Source organism: Chelon labrosus (genome assembly GCF_963514085.1).
Source record: "Chelon labrosus genome assembly, chromosome: 4".
In the NCBI taxonomy this organism is placed as follows: domain Eukaryota; kingdom Metazoa; phylum Chordata; class Actinopteri; order Mugiliformes; family Mugilidae; genus Chelon; species Chelon labrosus.
This window is the reverse complement of record NC_140340.1, coordinates 29018690-29042776: the sequence shown is the minus strand read 5'-3', so window position 1 is coordinate 29042776 and position 24087 is coordinate 29018690. Positions and strand designations below refer to the sequence as shown.

General features: G+C 41.6%; 1 protein-coding gene across 4 annotated transcripts in view; it reads right to left on the bottom strand.

Moving 5' to 3' along the window:
* LOC311487274 (histone deacetylase 7-like) overlaps window positions 1-11152 on the bottom strand; it is a 38782-nt gene extending 27630 nt beyond the window's left edge. For 3 of the 4 annotated variants that reach the window (XR_014699026.1, XR_014699027.1, XM_084543484.1), the window contains exon 1: window positions 10930-11152. Coding sequence is in view for 1 of the 4 variants with exons in the window: in XM_084543484.1 (XP_084399610.1) it covers window positions 10930-10948 (19 nt within the window). In the remaining 3 variants the exon portion in view is untranslated. Of the gene's footprint in view, window positions 1-3110; window positions 3576-10929 lie in introns of those variants that run through there. The other variant, XM_084543485.1, reaches the window with a different exon arrangement.
* Between the last annotated feature and the right edge of the window lie 12935 nt (window positions 11153-24087).

The window sequence follows — 24087 nt, the reverse complement described above, 5'->3', positions numbered from 1 at the left end:
ATTGAAGAATTAGCCACCATTTGACCTGATGGGAGAACCAGCTGACTTCCTTTAGGTACTTCAAAAAAAAAACAGTGACTGATCATCTGAGCATGGACCGATTCACATCAATGGCCTGTGCATTTCATCTCCACCCACAAACATCCACCCCTGCTCTGTGATCCTGATATTACCAGATGTCACCTGAGGGAATGTGGTCTTTTCACACCCACATATACAAAAATATTGGCATACATTTGTTTTTAACGTGTAAAAACCCAACACCTGGCCTAAGTATGATTTGACTGAGAAAACAGGTTTTCATGTCGACTTCCTACTATAAGTCACCTATGTGTCTGCAGCCTGCTGTGTCTCACCGTCTGTTATTGCACACTAGGTAAGAAGACAACACAGAAGGGCTCCTTTCTTTCAAATACGCCCTGTAGTCAGTAAGAATAAGATTACGACCTTCTGGCACTAGTCAGCTTTTACCGCTAGATATGATTAAGTTACTGTCTTTTTTTTTTTTAACTTTTACTTTTCGAATACTCTCTATATCTCTCTCTTTCTCTATCACACACACGAATACGCAAAAGCACACTCACATGATATAAAGCAGAGAGATGGTCCTGTTGCTATTTTTTTAGGAGCACAGTGTATCAGTAGTCAGCTGAGTTGATCTTAAATCAGGAACAGGAAATGTGATCTGGTGCTCTGGCCAGTCCAGAACACTGTCCCTATTGTCAGTGCACTGCTGTGGCTCACATTGGGAAAACACTGGGGACTTTTAAAGGTTATCTGTACTGGGAAAAGGTTGATGTTCCCTTTCGCATTTCCCCTACACCACAAAGGTATATCCAAAATGCCCAATGATGACCCGATCCCTACGTATGTTTTTTTTATCTCTGGTACTTACTATAAATTCACAGCAGTTGCCTATGTGGTAAATGCAAAGGTCAAAAATAAGCTCATCTGTCACTGCTTACACAACTAGGGCCGAATCACTGACCAAATATACTGGAAATAAGTGATTAATCCTGGAAGGTCCCTTACTGGTCAACTTAGTCATCCATACAACATTAAAAATGAAAATAAAACTAAACTATCCACTCAACACAGCTGCTTTCAACTTAATACAAATGATTTGGCTAAAATTATTAGTTTGACAGTAAAAATTATCAACTGCTATTGTGATAATTGAATCATTATTCATGATTTAACCAAATGACCAAGGGACAACAATTCCTGAGTCTTATGTGATGGCAAGAGGTAAACAAGCAAGCACAACCTATCACTTTGGGCTCTATGAAAAAGTATAGAAACTATATTCAGCCATTTTATTTATATAAAAATACTACTCAGATATTGAAATAAACAACTGGCAGGTGAATTCATGTTGAAAATAGTCTTTATTAATACCCCTCTTCCAATTCCTTAAACATTTTAAGATGACTTAAGATTTAAGATTTTGAATTTAAGATTTATTGACGAATAAATGCATGTTCAAACCCCACCATAAGGAAACGCCCTAAATCAATGATCTGTGTTTGTGTTTCTATTAGAGACTCACCCACTACACAAAGTGAAACCCAGCTTCATACTTTGACAGTAATTAAAAGCTGACTGCAAGCAACCCCCCCCCCGGATACACGATACAATATTAGGTTAAGGTGTAACTGGTAGCTTATGGTAGCATCAAAATGTCTCAGTCTACCACGGACAAAGAGAAACAAAATTTCCGCATTTGCAAGGTAAGGGTGAATAATTTGCTTTTACTCTAACATGATGGTGGTAAAATTTAACTTGAACCTTTGACAGACACTTATTAATTCAGTGATTCAGACTGTGACAAAGCCAAGCCTTTGTCATCAACAGTTTGGGTAAGGTGATAGCATACCATAAATGGCTGGTTAATACATGATTAGAGTCTTTATTTAGTGCACAAAGAGGCGTGCACACAAGCAAAGTATAAAATGATGTGAGAAAAAAACAAAAACAAAGGATAGAGGGAGTAATCTAAAAGGCAACAAAAAGGGATAGAGGAGTGTAGGTGGTGTCGATTCCATTGGCATGGTCCACATTAAACTAATGTAACTATATCTGTGCTACAGCACTAAGGCTATGACCTCATGAGAGAGAGCGAACCTAGACACTGAGAACGTTAGACCACGCAAAGCTGCTATGGGCGTGTATATGAATGGGTGTTTTCATTTTCTAGGGACTGAAGGAACAATTTTTATATGACTTCTGTCATAAGACACACTGCAGCAGAGCTCCCCACCCCAGGGTCATTCAACTGTATGATCATTTTGGTGGATGTAGTTTATGGTGCAGTTAAGCTGGACTGAATTAAAAACAAAAGTGTTGCTGTTATCTAGCCTAGCCCGCTGACTACAATGGGTTAGAAACGTGTGTTGGTCAAAACACAGTACAGTGTAATAGTACTACAAACCACAGTCTCCAAAATGAAAACACAGTTGAAACAATAACTCTGTCAGTTATTTTAAGCAAATGAGTACTATAGCCTTCATTAAGATTTAGTACAGGGCTGTTGTTTTTATCCCTTTAACTTTTTGACTATTATTCCCAGTAAAACTGGTCGATACTCAGCATCCACATTTAGATATGAACATCTGAAATAAGTGCAATCACCATCCTGTCAAATATAACCCCCATGATGCCAAGATTTAGTGCAGGACTGTCACAATAGAACGCATTTGTTTTCACTTTTCTAGTGTGAGTGCACAGCCCTGCTGTGTGTCAGATGAGAGCGCCTGTGTTCCACATGCAATTCATTTAAGCAGGTGTGTAACTACAGGTAAATATTCAGACTCTTTTAGCCATTAAAAAAAAATATTAAAATGATACGCTGACGATCAGCTGAGCTCAAAAAGCTCAGCCAGGAGAGCATTAACATTTGTTGACTTTGAGCAAAAGCCTGAAGAAGGAAATATCCAATGGCCAGGCAGTTGAATTTAAAAATGTTCGCCAGGAAACACGGTCAGTAATTCAGATGACACGCGTTTCTGTAAAAAAGTAAAATAACACCGGAATTTTTTATTTTTTTTTTGAAAGCAACTTTTAGCCGAGTTAGCTAGCTACTTCACAGTTAGCAAATAAACATCGCCTACCTTTTGGAGGTGAAGTTCAAAAGCGACGTTTTTTTTTTTCATTTCATGCCACGGCACGGCGAGACGCCTTCAAGGCAACAATAGCACATCAGACAACTGAAAAGACGGATGTAAACGTCGTCGGACTGTCTCTCTTAGTCATCTTCGGTGCTTTTTTCTTGTCCAGACTAGTCGTTTATTCTGACAGTTGGTCGTCAGTTTGCTCTGCGTGATTACAGGGTTCCAACCGTCAGCACGCGCCGCTGTCAGAGCCGTCCGCACAGGCCGGGTTTAGCTTCAACAGAGGTAAAATGTAGAGGAGAAAGACTGTCCGTCGCCACCGAGAGCCTCATCTATCTGTCTCCTCCTCGCCGAGTTTGTGTGTCGGGTGGTGAAACTGCTGATAAAACCAGCTGGAAGTGTCACTTTCATCCGCGTGTGTGTGTGCTGCTAGTGTGAGGGCTCCATCTGGTGAACTGTGCTGGGTAAGGATGCTCTCAGTGTGTTAAACACATCTGGCACCGTACACAACTGTTTGTTCATATAGTGTTTTAAAATACACGTAAATACTTCCACAAACTCTCTTAGTAACTTTTCAGAAGTGTGCTCAAACACGTTGGAAGTCGCAGCCTGAAAAATACTACATTTTAAACATACATTTTAAAAAAGTATGTAGGTTTGTTAGGTAAACCAGTGAAAACCAATTCATTCTAATATTTTCATGTCAAATCTTAGCTTCAAGGAGATCATGGTATTTAGCATTAGCTTAAAATAACCTGAGAAATGTTGATTCAACTGGTCATTCATGTTGAAGGTTGTGGTTTGTAATACTATTGAGTTGCATTGTGCTGTACTGAGACATCCCCATTCTCCAAAAAAAGGATCATACATTTAAATTACCACCTGTCTCGGATCATTTTTAAATAAACTGAACAGTTTTAACAGTCAGCCAAACAAATGCAGTCTAATATAAGAGTGTAGAGAACAATAGAATGCGTTTGTTTTTAGCAAGTGGGTGTATGTAAATAGGGCCGAGTACAACTGCATATAAACTAGGTTGCCTGCTCCACAGGTTGTGTCTTTAAGCTTTTCTAAAAATCTAACAAAACTGTTTTGTTTTAAATAGTTTTGGCAACTGACAAGATGAATATGTAACGCACCTTTTTTTTGTGAACTGTTAATTGTAAAATCTCAGTAGTAAAGTAAATAATAGTTCTCTCTTACTGCAGATACAACGGCTTAGCATAACATGTTTTACTGATGACTTACGAACAGCTCAACAGGACAGCAGCTGTAATAAATGGAAATTTTGTCAATGACACTGGTGCTTTTGTCACTATCACGTGACAAAATGTCATGAATAAAAAAGGCCCGTAGCTGCAGTCATCAGATAAAAATGCAGTGGCTAAAAAAAATAAAAATAAATAGATATACTGTATATACACACGCTTAGTTCCGCTTCCAAAAATGCAGAAATACAGGTACAGCAAGAGATAAAAATAGGCTGACATACAACACAGTGAGTCACTTCCGATGAAGTTTCAACAGACACAAGTAAGGCAACCAAAACTGTGTACTTAAATTAGCCTTAAACAACCTTAACAAAATTAAATAAATATGAGGACTTTATCTGCACGCTATGTCAATATGCTGATAATATGAGATTACTAAGGACAATTGCATGTTGATTAAAGGGAGTAGGACTAGTTGGGTAGCTCATAGCACACAGCATAAACACCATCACTCTTGTCTTGTTTTGTTTAATGATCATACTGTGCAGACACTGGCGGAGATTTATTTCTATGGATAAGTTTTACAGCAAATAGATCTTTTCGCAATGCAACATCTGTGTGTGTTTAGGACACTTTTATGGCAACAGACAGGATATTTTTAAGTGAAGTGCTGAGCTCAGAACAGAAACAAACTGGCCAAAAATGTAAATATGGCCTTCAAAATGATTGGGAAACCACAGAGGCCTGTGTGAAACACACAGCATGTAGGTTAGGCCAGGAAGAAGGCCTCAAATTGTATATGTTTCTTAGCATCTACTTTATAACAAATTCAGTCTGTTTCTTTCAGGAGGTACTGTAGAGCCTTCAGAACTTACAAGAAAATGAGTTTGATACTAAAAGTACTGGCTTTATTCAGTTGTCGATAGTCTGCTAACTTTACTGAATTGGATTTTTGGGATCCGACCACCTTGTGAACCCAAAAGGTAAATTTTTCACCTCACTGCAAAACAAAGTCGTATTGTATTCACGCTAACAAATACATGCTAATTCAGGTGTACACACACGCCCAAGGCATCCACAATTAATTCACAGTGTCAGCCCTTCTCTCATGTCCTCTTCCAGGCGTTTCCTCACACTGCTTGTGGCCAAAACTCCGCTCAAATAAGGTCAAGATCCATTATGCATGAAGATAAACCAATCTCAGAGAATAAAACTAATAAAAGACTCATGTGACTCAGACTGGTCCTGGTCCCATGAGCCAGTCAGTGGGTCTGCTGTTGTTAAGTTTAATAGTGTATCTAAGGGGAAAATTGCTGTTTGAGTGAAAAAAAGAAATGCTATCAACAGCACAGTCTAATTTCAACAACAGTATAACTCTTCCCCTGTATTCTTGGCAGCACTTAACAGTCCATCCCTCAGTCACGGGGCTGACTGTGGCCTAAATAATTTGAGATAGGTTCAAGCAAATTGAATTTCATAGCATTCCATTTTTGAACAGGGCACGCTTAACACAGAGCTTCTCCTATCTGCAGATGCAGAGTCCCTGGGAACTGTTGCAATACTAAAAATTATGTTTCCCCCGAAACAAGCTCATTTAGTACAACTATCTGAAAACCATATGTCTAAAAGTAGGGGACAGGCATTCATTTAGCATGATTTAAAGAAAAATCCCATGACGAGTCTATTTAGTGGTCACTAAGCAAGCTGAAGTGGCCGGTTTGTATTTGCAGAACTGATGAAGTTGGCACTAACATTTGAATTTCTGTTAACACGTCATCTTTGGATGTCAATAGAGCTCTCCCTTCTTATCTTTCGGCCTCACACTGTCACTACTCTGCTTCTGTCGTCAGAGTAGTGTCGTCCTCTGTCTACTGCTGCTAGCGTGTGAGTGTTTGGATATGCAAGAGGGCATGTGAGCATAATTGTGTGCGTGCATAATTAACTAGATCAGAGAGAGAGAGAGAGACAGTCATGAGACCCTACAGTAAACACATCCCCACCCTGCAGTGAAAGGAGAATATGAGTAAGATGCTGTGGAAAAGTATTCTTAAAATCTTGTCCCTTCTCATAGCTAGATTTTCTACAAAACCCCCTGGAGGATTTTAAAAACTGAAAGCCAGAACGGTGAAGATGAGGACAGACATATGGCATACGTGGGTAGGACTCCAAGGTGGAGGTTTGTGGCCAGTGGGGCTCACTCCTCTTGCAGTCACAGGAAGCCGGTAGGAATGAGAGGAATGCAGTCAGGCAATACGGTGATGGAGGGAGCAGCAGTTGCAGGGCAGATTGCCAGAAAGAATTAAAAAAAAGAGTAAAGGAAGAGATATGGAGAGTGAGAAAGAAATTAAGAGAGTGGAACAATTAAGATGCAATAGCCAACACAGGCATGCTGCCAGAGCTGAATGTGCGCTCTCACACAGCAAGAACGAAAGTCCAGTGGCAGCTTTTATGGTTGCACAAGTGTCATGTTTTTCTTTGCAATATTGACAGTTTGATGTGGATAATGTGCGTGATATTGGAGGGGTCAGTGACGGAAATGCCACAGTACATTGTGGAGACGTGTGGAATTTGTGGAGTTATCAGTTGGACAGACTTCCTGGTGGAAACTGGTGATCCACAAACAAGAATCTGTGTTTAGTTTTTTTGTTTCCCCAATCCATGGGGTCATCCTACCTTTCAGACACATACAGTGCATGCATACAGGAACATGTTCTGACACGAAAACACTGCGATATCATGGAAAACAGCACACTCAGACATGTAAGCACATACGCACAATAATAGTAAGTTTACTATCTGTCTGTTTTCTAGTTCCCTCTTTCATTCTAATACCTAATGCACTGAAAGGTCGACTGCCCCTTTCTAAAACCTGTCAGTTTTTCATGTATTTGTTGTTCACTTTATTCAAATTACATTAAAAAAAAGGGCAGTAGCGGTACAAACATAATCTGCCACCGAGCTGTAGCATTAATTAACTTGAGGCACTTAAAGTTGCGCTAACTGATATTTTATCAGTCTAAAAATTTACTTGAACTTGCTATGTCTTTTCCTTTTTTTTTTTTTTATCACCTTGCTGCATATTTTCAGCTCATTGTTTTGGTTTCCCCACTCACAACTTGTTATTTTGGTTCACGCTCACCACTCTCATTTGCCACCTTTTCAGCCACAGTAGGCAGACACATTTAGCGACTATCTAGTGAAAATAGTACAACATATAGCACCTGAAGAGCCATGTTGTCCACAATAACTTTACAAGGTGATAATATGTTTGTATTGTCTTTAGAGCTTGTGCCACTGCCCCAAAGTGGCAACAACAAGAATGAGATACACTGTTAATGCTGCTTTAAATAGATAAACTCTATACAAAACCAAATATCTATAGATCTCATAGATGTGTGAAAAACAGTAATAAGAGAGAAAATAAAAGCAAAAATGTTCCATGTCATATGTAAAACTGTGGCTTTGGAAATGCATAGTTCGCTCAGGTAGGTCGCACTAAGCTTGCAGCTGTGTGGTAACTTTGAATTGAGAAGGCGCTGGAGGCTGCTCACAGCGGTGGGTAGCCTCTAAAGCAGAGGTCTTCAACAGGGGGTCCGCGACCCCTAGGGGGTCCGCGGAGGTACTGCAGGGGGGTCGCGAAAATGTTTTGATTGATTAGACATTTTTTTATATTCACCTCCACAATTTTTTTTAAACACACATGAAGTTCTTTTTAAATGTTATACAGCTTGGGGATTATGGGGAAAAGAATCAAGGCTCTAACTATTATATAACATATATTTATGGGCGATTTCCTGATAGTAGTGATCATAAACGGCAACAGAGTCAACCATCTTGATGTAAATAAACGATCTATGCTGCTGTGCCATACTATAGGACCGGTTTAATATAAAACACAATTTTATACAATATATATATATAAGTAGGGGGTCCCCGCTCCATCTCTCCATCAGATTGGGGGTCCTTGGCCTGGAAAACGTTGAAGACCCCTGCTCTAAAGCCTTTCCATTCCCAACAGCTTAGCAAAGAGAAACCACAAAGGGGAGCGATAGCACTCAGCGCTTGCCTAGTTTCTCTGGAAACTGAGTGTGATGCTGGAAATCGCTGCTTTACAACGCCCTCACACTCCTGCATGTGCACGTGTGGAAAAAGTTCAAAAACACAAACTTTTGAACATTATATACACCTTTGAAATTGTTTGTGACGTGAATTTTAGTATAGTATACATGTGAGACTGAACAGTCCTGAGTGGTGTTCGTTAAAAAAAAACTAAAAAAAAAACATCTTATGATGCACGATTATATGTCTAATAGTTAACACGAGAAACTCATTTCTGAAAGTCTCCTGTTTTTGCCGGCGTTATAACTTAAACAAAGAGGAGTACAGAAAGCAAAACACCATATATTAGTATATCATATGTGCAGCTTATCTGTACAAGTATTTTCTAGAGCTTGTCAGTTAAAGTCTTTCCTCCATGATCGTTCAGGTCAGCTGCTACCACGGATCAGATTCTCTGGTACTCTAGATATTAAAATATATATATATATCTTCTCGTGAAGAAGTTAAAGAAGTAACTGAGCTAACTAAATCTGACTCACTAGTGTTTTGAACGTCACCCCCTCGTCTCAAGGTCCTTCGTCATCACTTGACCGTGCTCTCATGACCTCCGTCTGCAGCCTCTCCTGTCATTAACAACCCTCTTCAGGCCACCTTTTAATGAAAGGTGATCCGTTTACTTCTGGCCCACTACAGAGCCAATTACTGCCCTGTCATCCATCAGCAGTGGAAAATGCAATGGACCAGTGCCAATCTGAAAGTCATTTTGGCAATTGAAAACAAAATGCATTTTAAGTTTTGATTGGACTCACAACTTGTAGGGAAGGGGAAACCTTTGAGTGTCATTACTGAGGTCTTCCAAAGACAGTAATAACTTTGTATGGATATAATTTAGACCATTTAGAGAAAGTGAAAGACAAGACAGATGTTGTGTTATTGCAAATAAATCACAAAGCATTGTTAGCAGTGCTTCTTTGCGCTCAGTAGATGCTCAAAAACAGAGATGTATTCTTAAACCGAGAAAGGGAGAGTTGTGTCCCAGAGGGCCACTTCTAGCTGACTGTGGCCTCTTAACCTGGTGCCCCTCGAGCTCTACAAACAAAACAAACCAGACGTCTCATGATTTATCACAATGACAGAAATACAAACTGTCATCAAGTTGTTCATACAGTTTGACTGCTCAAACAGATTTCCCATTAACCACAGGACCTGTGTTTGTCTTGTCTAATTAAATTACATATGGCTCGAGGTTTCAATATCCTCTCAAAAGTCATTCAATTATGAGTTAATTTTAATACTGATGAGTATCCCAATTATTTTCTCAATGAATCCAAGATAAGGTCTTCTAAGGTCTTGTTTAATCCAGCCAAACAAAGTTTATGATCATAGAAGAAGTTTTTATCAGTGCTAAACTCCTTAAAAGTCATATTTGCATTCATCATCGCTGGGGTGAGTCCAAACTAAACCATCAATGTCACCATTACAGCCCCATTATTTTTGGAGAGGACACAGAGCGATTAAAGTCTGATTTATGACCCAAGAGACTGCTCTCTAAAAATGGAGTAGCTCAGGAGAGTAAAAATAGAGCAAAAGTTCAGTGTTTTGGGGCGAGAAGAGTGAGCTAAGGCCGGGGCCAGCATTTTATCTTATGCAGCAAGCTTTATGTATGTATGAGTGCACAAGACGAGCAAGACGGCGTGAAAAGCTAAACCTGCTATACAACGGACTCTACACCCTTTTTACCTACTTTCTAATAATGCTGTTTAAGCATGTGGCGGCAGAGAAGCGATGCACAGAGTTGGCCGAGTTTTCTATAAAAAGATGTGTTTGTGGGCAAAGAAAGTATGCGTAAGCAAGATTTGACAACACATTCTCAGTGTTTTCTCTCTGCTTGCAGTGTCCTTGCTTGAAAGGACAGTTATTCAGTCAGAGGACGGGAACGTCATAAAGGATCAGTTTCAACCAAACCTCTTTCACAGTCTTTTCCCCTCCTCATCTCTGTCCCTCTATGCTTGCCTCCCTCAGCAGTTCATTTCTGTGTTCCACTCTAAAACCGGTCATGGACAGACTGGCTCTCCAGGGTGGGTGGTTCTGTTTTCAATTTTCTCCCCTTCCCCATCCTGAGAAACAACACTTCCCAAACCAAACAAATAAAACCAGAGAAATGAAGTACAACTATTCTTTTCTGTCTCTCACCACGGTGCTCTCCTTGTACATTTATTTTAAGTCTCCTTGATTTGGAAGCATTTGCACAAATCACATTGTGTGTGTGATAGCCGCTACGCTGAATCCAGAACGAACCCTAGCTTCTCATGGCTGAACAAAACCAAAACTGACCACTTCTCAGGAGTAACAGTGAACATGAACTAAAACAACAACTTAAATAATTTCCAGTCTGAAGAAAAACTCTGTCCACTTCTGCAAAACGTCCAGAACAGCTAAACCCAAACTTTCCTGGTAATTGACAGCCACTTAAGAATACATTTTTTACGCCACTGTTAATCATTCCTTCATGGATTGATAAATTGCATGCAAATGCACAAAGCTCTCACCAGTTTCGGGCGTTGACATCCAGCGAAGAGGTCCCTTCAGTGGTCCCACGGCAGTCCAGTCCAATCACAGAGGCAGCAGTGGGACAGACTGGGAGGCTCAGGGAGAAGATAGCTCCTGCTCTGACAGGGGAGTGGTGCTGCAGCGCTGGAGCCCGGCTGTAGACTGACAAAGAGAGTCACAGTCAACTGCTTGACACAACAGGCTCCCTCTGACTTTTCTGTGTCTTCCTCTCATGTGAGCTAAACTACCTCGATTTCATTTTTAGCCTCTCTCTCTCTCTCTCTCTCTCTCTCTCTCTCTCTCTCTCTCTCTCTCTCTCTCACTTAATCACTCCCCCCAATTCTCTTTTTTTTCACAGAAGACACAGTTGCTCTGCCCTATCACCCCCCTGTAACTTTCTGGCAGCGCTGCCCCTGCACCAGAAGCTCCGACGATGAGGGAAGGGAGGGAGTAGAGGCGGTTGTGGAGATTGTGTGTGTGTGTTGTGGAGAAACAGAGTGCGACAGATTGTGTAGTCGCTTGTGTCTTAACAGACAATAGCAGGAAGTGTTGTTTTAGGATATAAGTACACAAGACTGAAACAAGAAAACTGCATCAAGCATGAATTAAGTATTAGAGACAAGGAATGCCAAGATCATTGTTTGTTTATCTTTTATCTGACTGCATAATTTACACCAGTTGTGTACTGGTAGAATGATGTTTAATTTGAATTTAAGTCTTTCAGGTCGACTGCACATCCCATTCAGTAGAGCACATTAACTCACTCTATCCTAAAATATTCTGGGTTCAAACATATTTTTGCATTTTTACCAGTTATTCAAAGGCAGCAGTTGACTTGTGGTGGCAGATAACAACTGTATTTTGTGCTGAGCTTTTCTTGTGCCGAGCTTGACCCAGTCGAGCCTCTGTGTAAACACACAAACAGAGCATTCAGTGTGATTACGTACACAAGGCAACAAATTTCACTCTGCCGATATCATTTCAGCCTGAGTAAACTTAACAAGGGAGAAAACAGCCAGGAAGTTGTTGATAGAGGAGAAAAGCTCCACAGTGTTCTAAACTTTTAACTAACCATAGTTTAAACATGATCTTATCTCTGCAGACGTACTGCTACGCTTGTGTAAATACTCATGGCTTTCAGAGTAGTTTGAGTAACTTGGTCAGCACCGAACACAGGATATAATTACACGATAGAAATGGATTCCTTTTTCTTTGGTGCTGTAATCTGGGCACCCGTGCATTTCCCCGGAAACGCGGAAAAGGCAAGTTACTGCGCGTGGTTTTGTCAGATTTGTCACCACCGAGATCAGCGAGGAACTCTACATTCATTCATATAAAACTGCAACATCAGAGAGCTCAAAAAAGCCCAACCCGTGCTAAGTACGTTTTCATACACCATAATAAGTCATAGGATGCATTCAGCATGCATTAGGCTATAAAAAGGAGTTAAAGAGTGTCACCCTATGATGACAGTCTGGGAATAATGGCCGATAATGTATGGTTGAAATCATAATTTCTTCAAAAGACTGTTGAAAGCTGAGTTGCACCTAACGCTCATTCATTATCAGTTCATCAATAATTTTATTTTTACTTTACTGAATCAACACATGAGCTTTTGCAAACCTTTCTGCAGACATAACAATGCTGCAGACAGACATAACAAGTCAGTAGCAGACAGCATTCTGCAGCTAAGGCAACGCACATTAGCCGTGTTAGGTTGAATTAACCTGTGTTGACGTTAGAGAGTGCGTGCTACTCGATTTCCCTTGAACGTGGAGGAGAAATGTAGCTAAAAGGTCGACGGTTCATCTGACCCCGACCGCTGTGTGGTCTGGCTCCCTCCGCTACCGCGCTAGCAGCTATGGATTAGCTTTCTGGTTCAAATGTAACCTCATCTTTTGGGAAAACATACTGACCAAAGGAACTCATGTTTGGGGGTTACGACCCTTTGTCCTCATGGCAAGTGAGAGAGATTCAGAGGCTGGCTTTCCTTGGTCTCGGTTTCCTCCTACAAACAAACTTCACGAAGAGAAGAATTTTATGAGAATTTATGCAAAATAGCATACAAAACAAAAACAAGAAACTGATGGGAGAAAAATGCGGTGACTTCAAGTATTGCATACATTTACAGAAATGCTTTTGTCATGTGTTAGCATTTTTGTTTTAACCTCCCCGAAGTGAAATTACCTTTTCCATTTCCACTTCAGAACATGTGGGCTTTAATATGCATGAAAGAAACAATCTGCATTAGATGAACCCACTTTTTCCCAAGGCCTCTGAACACAAACGTCTCACAATCTGTTGCAATCAGTGGAAGTTGGGCACTTGCGGCTGAGTTGATACAAATAGCTAACCTGTTCCTTTTGGAGAGCAGAGAGGAAAAGGAGAAAAAAAGACACGTCAAGGCTGATAAGAAGCAGGTTAGGAGTCCTTGAGGAATACAATGGGATCTGCATCATGTGGAAACATGAGGTGCACGCAGGCTGTTAAAAGTCCCTAAAGAAGACTGTGTGGAAGAGCCGCAGGAAAGGAGGGGGGGTGGGGGGTACCTTTATCTGCCACAGCAGTGGAGACAGATCACAAAGGAGGAAAATACTGGATACGTCTTATCAGCCTGTGATTTCTTTTATGGGTTTCAATGTAATCTTTGATGTCCCACAAACAGAGTTCGTCTTCGGTTCCATCAACTTTCTGTCTCTCTGGGCATCATCTCAAAAGTTTTGATAACAGCATCCATAAAATAACCATTTCAGGGACCAAAACCAAAACAGCACTTTCCTTGCCTTGTCCTTTTCCTGTGCCCTGTAAAGCGTTTAAATAACGCCTGACCAAAAGCAGCTGTACAAGGAGTTTGCCAACAAATTTTTACAAAAGATCAAAACCGAGAGCATTAATCAGTCTGTCAATAGCTGCTGACTTCGTTATAACTGTGGCTCTCGACATATTTGTTTTCACAAACACAAATTTCCAAAAACCTCACATTCATTTTTTTTCCAGCTCAGCTTTGTAGTTCAACAAAGCTTAGTTGGAGTAAATAATGTAAATATTGGACACTATGCTGTGGATTCATACATATGTTACGGCAAAGTAAACAAGATTACGAATCTAATAGATTTCAATACACTTTTCTATACTTGGTAGAACAACAAATAGTTTAACTGTATAACTATAATAGTGTGGCTGACACTTTGGTTGACACTTCATCCATAGGTCGTGATGACCTCTTGAAGAAAACTGTGTCAAAAGCGCACGTATACTTCAGAGGACGCTGGCTGTTGTGCTTCTCGGCTTTCAGTCAGCCCAAGCGGCGAGCCGACCCGTCTCTCACAGGAAGGGGGAGTTTCCTGAAAGGTCACGGTTGTTCCAGCCAGACCAAACACTGGCTAATTACTTTGTTGTTTGTCGGTCCGGTGCCTGTTTTTGTGTTGCACTTTTCCTTTGTTTAGCATTCCCAAGCATATTACCTGAGCCTGTGCCGAAAAGATGGGGAGGACGGTGCGGGGAAGTTTGAAGAATTGGAGACAAAGGAGGGGGAGGTCAAACGCTGGAAATACGAAGGCAGCGGTTGCACGGTGGATGCCGTGATTAGGCCGTGAAGGGGGCCCCCGTCTCTCTCATCGTCTCTCAGGCTAAAAATAGCACGAGTAGGAAGGTGCTTATGGGACCTGGTAGGGGGAGAACTGGAGGGGACAGGACAACCAGGGGCCGCAGTAATTGGTGAGAGACAAACAGCTGGGGGAGTGTGTGTGTATGTGAGCGAGGGGGCTACACTGCATGCAGCTGTACTCTGTCTTTCAGGCTCTAGATTCCTCTCAAATTATTACATTGCCTCTTTCTCTTTCACACACACACAAAGCAGGAAGGAACGTAATGGGTCCCTGACAGCCAGAGCCCTAAAGAATGAAAGAATGTGCAACATGAGGCAAAGGAACAGCTGTATAGAGGGGGGCGAAAGAAGAGGGTGGGGGCGGTTGATTCATAGAAGAGGGGCGAGGTACAGCCGTAGAGGAGATGATGAAAAAAAGGGGGGGTGGGGGGTGGATTTCTGAGAGTAATAGTTTGTGGAGAGGGTGGACGTTTCTGGAAGTGGAATCAACAGATTTATCGGTTTATGTCAAACGTTGGTCTAAATCAACTCCAGAGCGTCCTGGCTGGGACTGGAAGCCCGGCAGATGTTTTGCTCAGCTGTTGCAGAACCGATTCGCAGTTGGGTGGACGTGCCTTCGATTAAGCGTGCTCTCTGTAATGAAACAGCCTTGGGAACTTGAACGGCTGAGAGAGGCTGAATGAACAGGCCCGAAGCAAGGACAACAAACTGCAGATCCCTTGTGTGTCTGTGTGGTGTGTGTGTGGGAGGAGGTGGGAGGTAGTGGAAAAAAAGATGAAGTAACTCTGAGTAAGAGGGTACTGGCTATTTAATTATGTCTCCGGACCACAACTCGACATTCATCTGTTCATTTATACTTCTTATGCAGGGAGACGTTGCCAAGACATGCATATGCATGTTATATTTCTTTGTCGTTGTCACTGTCCGTATTTTTGTGCTAGAAAGCATCTGCATGTGGTTTTATTGCGGCACTCCCATTTTTCAGGAGATGAGCTGCATTTTTGTTCACACACAGCGAGGGGAGAGAAAATAGCAATAAAAGAAACTGCACAGCAAAACCACAAACATCTGAGATACAGCCAGAACAGCGTAGCACCACACGTGTAGCGTACAGACTAAAAAAGTAAGACGCAAGGATTTCAGTTTGTTTTAGAGATCAGTCGGATGTAGCTCTTATTTCTTCTCTTTGTGCCGTTCCAAAAATTTGTCACCTCCTGTCATCGCACACCTGGATTACATGCACGCACTTTGTCTAGAGAGTTTTTACCTCTGAGGCTTCACTTCTTGTGAAATCCCCTCCTCCTCCGCGCAACTCTGCTGAAAATACCGCCGTCGCCGTGGTTGGAGATGACACCTATCGCAGCATCTGAAGTGTGTTTGCTGGTGTGTGTGTGTGTCTGTGTGTACAAGATCAAGGCCGTGCAGGGGCTACATGTCACAATGCACCTGTGCGCCGGCGGAAATGCAGCTCCCCCCATCACCACAATATACGCACATACACGGGCATGCACAAATACACACTGGCCACCTGTACTCCTTTTCTCTTCTGTGTATTCTAACCTTAATACTCAAGCGGTTTTGTGCTGCAACCGTGTCATTTCTCACCATAATTCATGGGTTTCTTGAAAATGTCAGTAAAACTGCAGACAGCAAATTAATAATTTGAAAGAACTGAAGGCCTTAATGTTTGTTTTATTAAGTAACATGCTCGTTAATTTTAAGAAAACAGATGAATGTCTAAAACTTTGTTTTGGTGAAACGGGCAAAAAAGCACAACATAAGTATTGAGCTAAGAAGTTCCTTATGTGTCATCCTCCATATGTTACATACTATACACTAATCAGGCATAACGTCCTACCTAATATTGTGTACGTCTCCCTTGTGCATCCAAAACAGTTGGGACTCATCAGAGAATGGACATGGGCCTTCTGAGGGTGTCCTGTGGTGTCTGGCAACAGAATGTTGTTAGTGGGGGGCCTTTGAGGGGAGGGGCCTCTGTGGATCATCCCACAGATACTTGATCAGTTTGGGATCTAGTGAATTTGGAGGCCAGGTCAACACCTTGTGCTGTTCTTCATGTTTGTTGAGTTGTTCCTAAACCGTTTTAGTGTGTGTGTGTCTGTGTCAGGCTGCATCCTGCTGGGGATGGCTGCTGCCATCAAGGAGTGTCATTGCTATGGGGTGGGGGTGCCTGGTCTGGTCTAGGTGGGTGCTACATGTCTAAGTAACATCCACATGAATGCCAAGTCCAAAAGTTTCCCAGCAAAACATTGAATTGTTAGAAGATGGTCAATGTTATTTACTTCTCCTGCCAGTGGTTTTAATGTTGTGGCTGATCGGTGTTTGTTGTTGTTTGTTAATCATGTATGTGACTTCAGTGTTGCCTTCAAATGTAGCTTGTCAGATGGTGACAAGGACCGTAAGAACACCAGTGCTAGGCTAACTATTGAGGAGCCACAGAGGCTAACAGTTGGGTATATCTGTATTTTACTTATACATATTGTAAAACTACAAAGAAACCTTTATTCAACTAAATTGGCAGTATATGAACTTACAGTCCACTTCTGTCTGAAATTGGCAGCGAACATGGTCGTGAATACAACAAGAGACAGACGTTTAATATGGACTTTTCTGGTAAACACGTCACCATTTGAAGCTAGTGCACGTATCAGGCTACCTAAGAAAAGATGTGAAATCAGTTCAGTGGGTCATAGACACAGTCACTTGTTGACAGCTGTATAGAGCACATTTAGAATTGAAAAAGTAGCAACGGTTTTATTAATTGAGAATAGATCAGATTTAAAACTTTGCAGTTCAACTGATCAGTTTAGCATCTTTTAGTTTTAGTTGGTCGATCTCTTGAGGCTCATTTTTATCAGTCTCATCAGCGCCATTTTCTACAACAAGTCAGTCATCAGCTTCATAAAATGATAATCAACTTTGGGCCTGTTCAGACCTTGCATTAAGATCCGATCTGGGCAATCTAGTCGTTTAGGTGCGTGCGTTCAGACCTGGCATGTCTCCAGCCAGCTCTCCAGATCAGATCTCAGTTTCACGCTCTGTATGTAAATAAACCCCAACATCATCTGGGGGACAGCAGAAAACTATAACAGCTGATGTCTCTAAAGGATCTCTACTGCTGCTCCAGAACAGCGTTGTTTTGACTTCTCATGTTATTATCTCACGTTATCTCTAGTTATTTTTTAATGATCTCCACCCTCGAAATTTCTATACGCACCAAAATCTCCAGTAAGTGATTGAGGATACATCAACATGACCGCATTAATAATTAACACAGAATCATGCTTGTATGCTCATATTAAATGCTTTCATTTGTTAATTCTTACTAGTTAGTTATCAACTACAAGGACAGAATATTTTAAAAGGCTCTCATTATCAACAGACATCACTTACGGTGCTTTTTTCCTTTTCAGATGATCATTTATAATAGTGGTCGTATACTGTAGGTGGTCTTTAATGCGACTCAAGAAACATGACTCATGGTTCACACTACCAAAGGAATGTGGACACATACAACCCAGACCGCCTCCAAATGTGGTCAGAGATCAGATGTCTCGAATGCAATGTCAGTATATCCTCACTGGTACAGCTACAGTCTCCTCTTCCCTTCCCCTTCTCCCCTCTTCAGCTGACAGTCATTGCTGAACTAAAACACACAACCACCAAACCATAATCATGTATGTTTATGTTTCCTCGATATTTGTTCATTCTGCACTCACTTGATATCTTTATTGAAGTCAATTTATATGGAACAGTGCCACACTGTAGCTTTAATAAAGACTCACAAACACACTGATGGATAAAATCAGTGCTTCAGACTCACTTTGAATTAGATTCCATCATCTTTGCAGCAAAACACTAGACGTCAAGTTGTACGTCATGATGCATTCAAGCCAGTACTTCTGTTCCCTCTCTGCTGTGTTAGATGTGTTTTGTGTCTGTGCCTGTGCTGTATGTAGGGCAGAGTGGCCACAGGCCTGATGAGGAGGTTGACAGGTGTCCCCTGGCCTTTAGCTGTGATCAGAAACTCTGTGGTTTTTACATAGAAAATGCCCCAACTGCAGAGGCGTGAACTCACAGCTTCTAAGCCAAAGAGCTGCAAACATAAACATGCAAAACAACTGACGACTAGTATAGTATATATTAGACAACATGACGATGAGGCACACACGTCAGCACTACGATGAACAGACAGTCGAGGGACACACAGATGCCCCACAAATGCAGCCAACTTATGCTTACACAAGTGACCTGGTTTGCAATACCACTGCAGAAAAACCCATGAGCAGACGTGCACTCGCGCATCTAGTAGCACACTTTATTATGAAACTCGTATTTTGGTTTATCTACCGACCTGCTCATCTGACTTGTGGCTCATTTTACGGCAATGTTTTCTGTGCTCTTCATGTGTGTGTGATCTCAGAGAAGCCTGAGATGTTAAGTGTTCAGGAAACCACAGAGACGTTCAGCTGGAGCACCACACACTGACATTTAAGATCACACACACTCATGATGAGCCGTAGTCAGGTGGCTACCAACTTTCTCTACCAACCTTTAAACTGTAAAAAGATCAGAGCTATACATCTAGACATGTGTCTGTATTCACAGAACGTTCAGGGAAGCATATGATGTTTTTAACAGACTGATTAGCATTTAATTCATACATGCCTTTGTGACCTGAGGCTATGTGTCAACATTTTGAAGAACCAAACGCACCTATGTAGTTTGTCTGTGCTGCAAAATGAATCCAAATCCAATATTGTAAATACAAATCAGCTAAATGCAAACATCAGCGTGCTAATATGCCCAACGACAATACGAACAGGTTGATGTTTTACAAGTATAATACCATCTTAGTTCTTCTAGGTAAATAAGTAAATATTCTACTAGCACTTCTTAATAAACACTTAACAAGCTACCCTTTTAATGAGAGATCAAGTGGTTGAAGAATGAACATTAATTGAGAAAACATAAACATGAACATGCAACGTAACAGTGACAATATTTATAGTTTTATTATTATATGTAACAGTTTGGCCGGCTCCAAGAGCGACAGCGTCATAGAGCTGAATCTCAGGTGATGAAGGTAGACAGGGTCTGGGCAGGTGGCTGAAGAAGTCCTCTGATGAAGACTTTTTGGGGTGACCGCGGAGAGGTGGAGATTGGGACGAGGGGGGTTGCTCACAAGCATGCAGATGGAGTGCGAGAATAACGGTGACTTTAAAGCACAGGAACGAGGGAAGGACTGGCTGGAAGAAGGCAGGCAAATAGTTTATTGAATGTAAGTGGTGAAGTAGCAGTTGAGGACGGACTGATTTAGACGGCCCAGGAAAATGGAAGAGATGAGGAACAAGCGTGATAGTCCACATTCACCAGAGGGGATCAGATCGTGAGGGGACAGATCTTACTTACTGAACTTTTACCTAAGCTTAATGTACTATACTATGCACACTGTGTACCCACGTAGTGTAAGTGTTTAAAATCAAACGTTGTGCAATCATCGGAAGTGATGATTGGACCATTTGACCGGCATGTCTAATGAGCTAATGCTAGCTGCTGTAGCTTGTGGTACCAAATCATTACACACGTTCCAATGTCTTGGGCCTGTTCAGACCTTGCATTAAGATCCGATCTGGACTATCTGATCGCCAGTGGCCAGCTTTACGTGTATGTGTGTTTGGACCTAGCATTAACGTCTCCAAATGTGTCTCCATATCCAATCTCAGTTTCGCGGACTGTATGTGTCAGAGATCCGATCTCTCAAATGTATCCTGGGGGTGATCACGACCGTTTTACGTAATAGGATCATCCAGATTGGTCTCAATGCAAGGTCTGAAGGTCCCGTCCCTTCTACACTACAAGATGGTGACAGTTGTGGGTGCTTAGTGTTTCGATGGTTCACACCCATGTGCAAAGCATCTGGGTTCTTGTGGCTCACCGGATGTTGCTATACTTGCCAGTGTGAACGTATGCAAAATAGCAAGTGTAAATACGGAAGTAGACATGACTTGAGGCTGACGACATTGCCAATACTTCTGCTGACATATGGACGTAAATCAATTTTGGATCTGTTGACTACACTACCTGAAAGGGCTATCCAGTTGATGTTGAGAGAAAAAGTCAGTGGTTCACGAAAGCCATTAGCTAAGAAGAAATGTATTGGAGTAACAAGAACTTGTGAGAATAAATACGGAGAACCAGGAGGAGGTGGAGACTCCAGAGGCACTTTGACGACAGCGGCAGGAGACTTGAAACTGATTGGCTCAGAAAACATGGACAAGAGCAGGGATGATGAAGTTATGACTGATTTTGACAGTGGGTGAGCAGAGGTATAACTGCTATAACTGTTATTCATTAGGATTCATCGTCTGTGGAACATTATTGTCTGCAGAGAGACTGGACCAAAGTGGTAGATCAACACAGCCGTACTGTAGCGTGGCTAAAATGTACACGGCAGATAATCAATGTAAACTGTCCCAAGAGAGGATTTTGCCTCCAAATGCGTACAGCAAATTAATTTATCCTTATACCTGTGCTTTGAACAGAGAGAAACTCCCAGACAATGACTTGGATGATGTAGAAAGGAAAAACATAAACAAACTGAGGGATTAACTCTTGTTGGCACTTTTAGGTGGATGTCTTTGCAGAGGATGCCAGGTATTTACAGCAGGATGACTCATACTGACTGTACTGTACGCTAAGATCTGTGCTAAAATTGTGGTACATCCGCGGTGAAATCCGTGAAAACCGTGACGCTTGAAAAAATTTACTGCAACCTGAAAAGACTCTGTACTTAAATAAGAAACTTGCTCTCAGTTTCGTAGTTTAACACCGAGAACTTTCACTCTTTTTTGTAAACGTCAGATAGGTGCTAGACCTGCTCTGGTTTTCAGAGCAGGTAACAATTCATCTTGTTACTGCAGGGACTATTTTCAACTGTCAGCTTTCACGAAGTGACAGCAAACAACAAGCAGCAGAAGGCGATGCTGAGAAAACCCTCAAAAACAAGGTAACTCTCTTCATGCATTTATATGCTTGTGCTCTATCGTGAGAATGTGAACTGAAACCTCTCAGTGAGCTGAGGAGTTTGTTTTTCACTCATGAAGGATTCTACCTAAACTCTGAAATGTTAGTCAAGTTCCGATTCTCCTCTGATTACAGTAGATCCTTTCCTTCCCAGTCATTATTACTCAACAGCTCTGCAATGGCTTCAGGATTTTAATATTATACCATTCCACTTTAAAGCGTGGAACCTGGTTGTGCAGCAGCGGAGGTTTTACATGTTTTTCTTAAGAGCATGCCGGCAGCAGCAGGATCACTTTCACTGTCAGATTTCCCCACTTCTTTTGGAGACTGAAACCAGTGACCTTTCATTTGTTTGCCAGCACGCAGCTTTAGGACGCGAGCTGAGAAACACAACAACTTGACTTTGAAGTCCAACCAAGTGATTTGCATGTGAAACTTTCACTTGGAAAAAAGACGCATCTCAAAATCATTAGCATCGTAGCATCTGAGCTGAAGATGTGCTGGGCTGCTTGGAGTCGGTGTAACCGCAGAAACACAACAATAATGCAAAATACATAGCTTTAAATCACATTAAACTGATTGAACCAATTTCAATTTGTATAAACGTTGTGACATTTACAACAATAAATGAATAATCAGAAACTTTAAACGAAACTGACAATGCACAAGGGAACAGGAGTGTGTTTTGGATTAGGTTAGATCTGGGCACAGTTCATCAGCAACTTTGACTTATTAACTTATAAATACCTTCATGGACGGAAACCACCAGTTAAGTTCAGTCTCTGTTTATTGACAACACCTCAGCACTTCATCCAACTTTCCACCCAAACTCCACTTATAATAAAATCAGGGCCGTTATAGAAACCACATGACTCAAGAGGCTAAAAAGTGAATAGACACAGCGGTATGCCGTGTGTGTGTGTGTGTGTGTGTGTGTGTGTGTGTGTGTGGGCTGAGAGTATAAATATAGGGCACAGGAAAACATGGAGGAAATGTTTGGCCATTAATGTGACTTTGCAGCCATTATTTTCCAAGGAGAACACTTCCTTACACACACATACACTTTGCCCTCTTCTTTGCCTGGAAAGTAAGGAAAGCACAACAACAACCAAGATTTATATATAAAAAAAAAAATTAACAGCCAAGATGTTTTTCTTTCCTCTCTGGAACAATGTCCAGCTCTGAGACGATGAAAAAGAAACGCATTTAAATCAACTTATTCAAAAGTTATTCGCACTGACTGAATTCTTACCGCAAAGGCAGAAGGAGCGGCTTATGTCTTGCGAGTGCTACATCTGGGTTTATCAGTGTTTTGTGCGTATGTATTTTCACCTCTATGCAGCTCTGTGAGAGCAGAGTAAGTTATTTTGCCCCATGGAGGGCCTGAGGGGAACATTCATGGTCCATGCATGCGTTCCTTGCATTCTGAACCGAAACCACATGGTGGGTTTAGCCCTAATGATATGTGGATGACTTGTATAAAGGGCATCCAACATCCAGGCTAGATAAGTGGGCGCAGAATCTCTCTAAAAGAGGAAGAGAAAAGGGCCGTCTCTCTTGTGCCTCATCCAGACAGTCAATGGACAGCATGAGCTTCACATTACTGATCCCACCGCATCGTTGTTTTTTCTTTTTTGTCCTCTCATCGGGACTCACTGTTTAGTTTGAAATAAAACTCTCTGTCTGCCTCTCTCACAAGAGATATGCGCACAGAAAACAACACGCCCTTGTTATTACTGGAAAGTCACAACTGACATCCCCCTGCAGGCGGCTATGTGGCAACTGAACGGCCATGCCCCCCCCCCCCCAAAGCCGGGCCACGAAAATACAACTCTCGCACTATCAGTGTGCACATGTGCTGCTTGGAGCAGCAGTATCAGCCTCGGATGAGGGCACCACCCGTTAGTATTAATACCCCCCCGATAGACAGAAATAAATGGCGCTCAGGGGCGGCTTATTGTGCTCGTGTGCTGACGCTGAGTGTGTACGTAAGTGGGTCTTTATCTGGCGCGCGTGACCAGTGTCTGCCTCACCCTAAAACCTAACGAAGTCACGTAAGCGTGGTTCCAAGAAAGCGTCCTGGGGCGACCCTGGTCACCAAGCACACACCAAGATTTTGAGAATTTAATTTTAAAGCTGCATTTGCTGATTTTCTTTCAAAAACTGTAAATACTGACACATTATCATTTCATACAGTTGAAACTGAAATTGTGTTGGCAAACTGCTGATTATTGACACATTTGGCTGACAGTACGGCATTATCATTTGTTCTGGAGTTGAGTTTTGGTCCTGGTTAAAAATATTCCCTCTCATTTTATTTTAGCTCTTGGCAAAATATCTGCTTTTTTTTGTGTTAAATGCTTCGCAGTCTTCACAGAGCAGAGAGAAACATGTGGGTTCATCAGTATGAACCACACTTTACACATTGCACGTATGCCTTATTTTCACTATTAATATTCTAATTAGTGCGGCTTTAAAAAAAAAGATGGGAGTCAATGGAAAT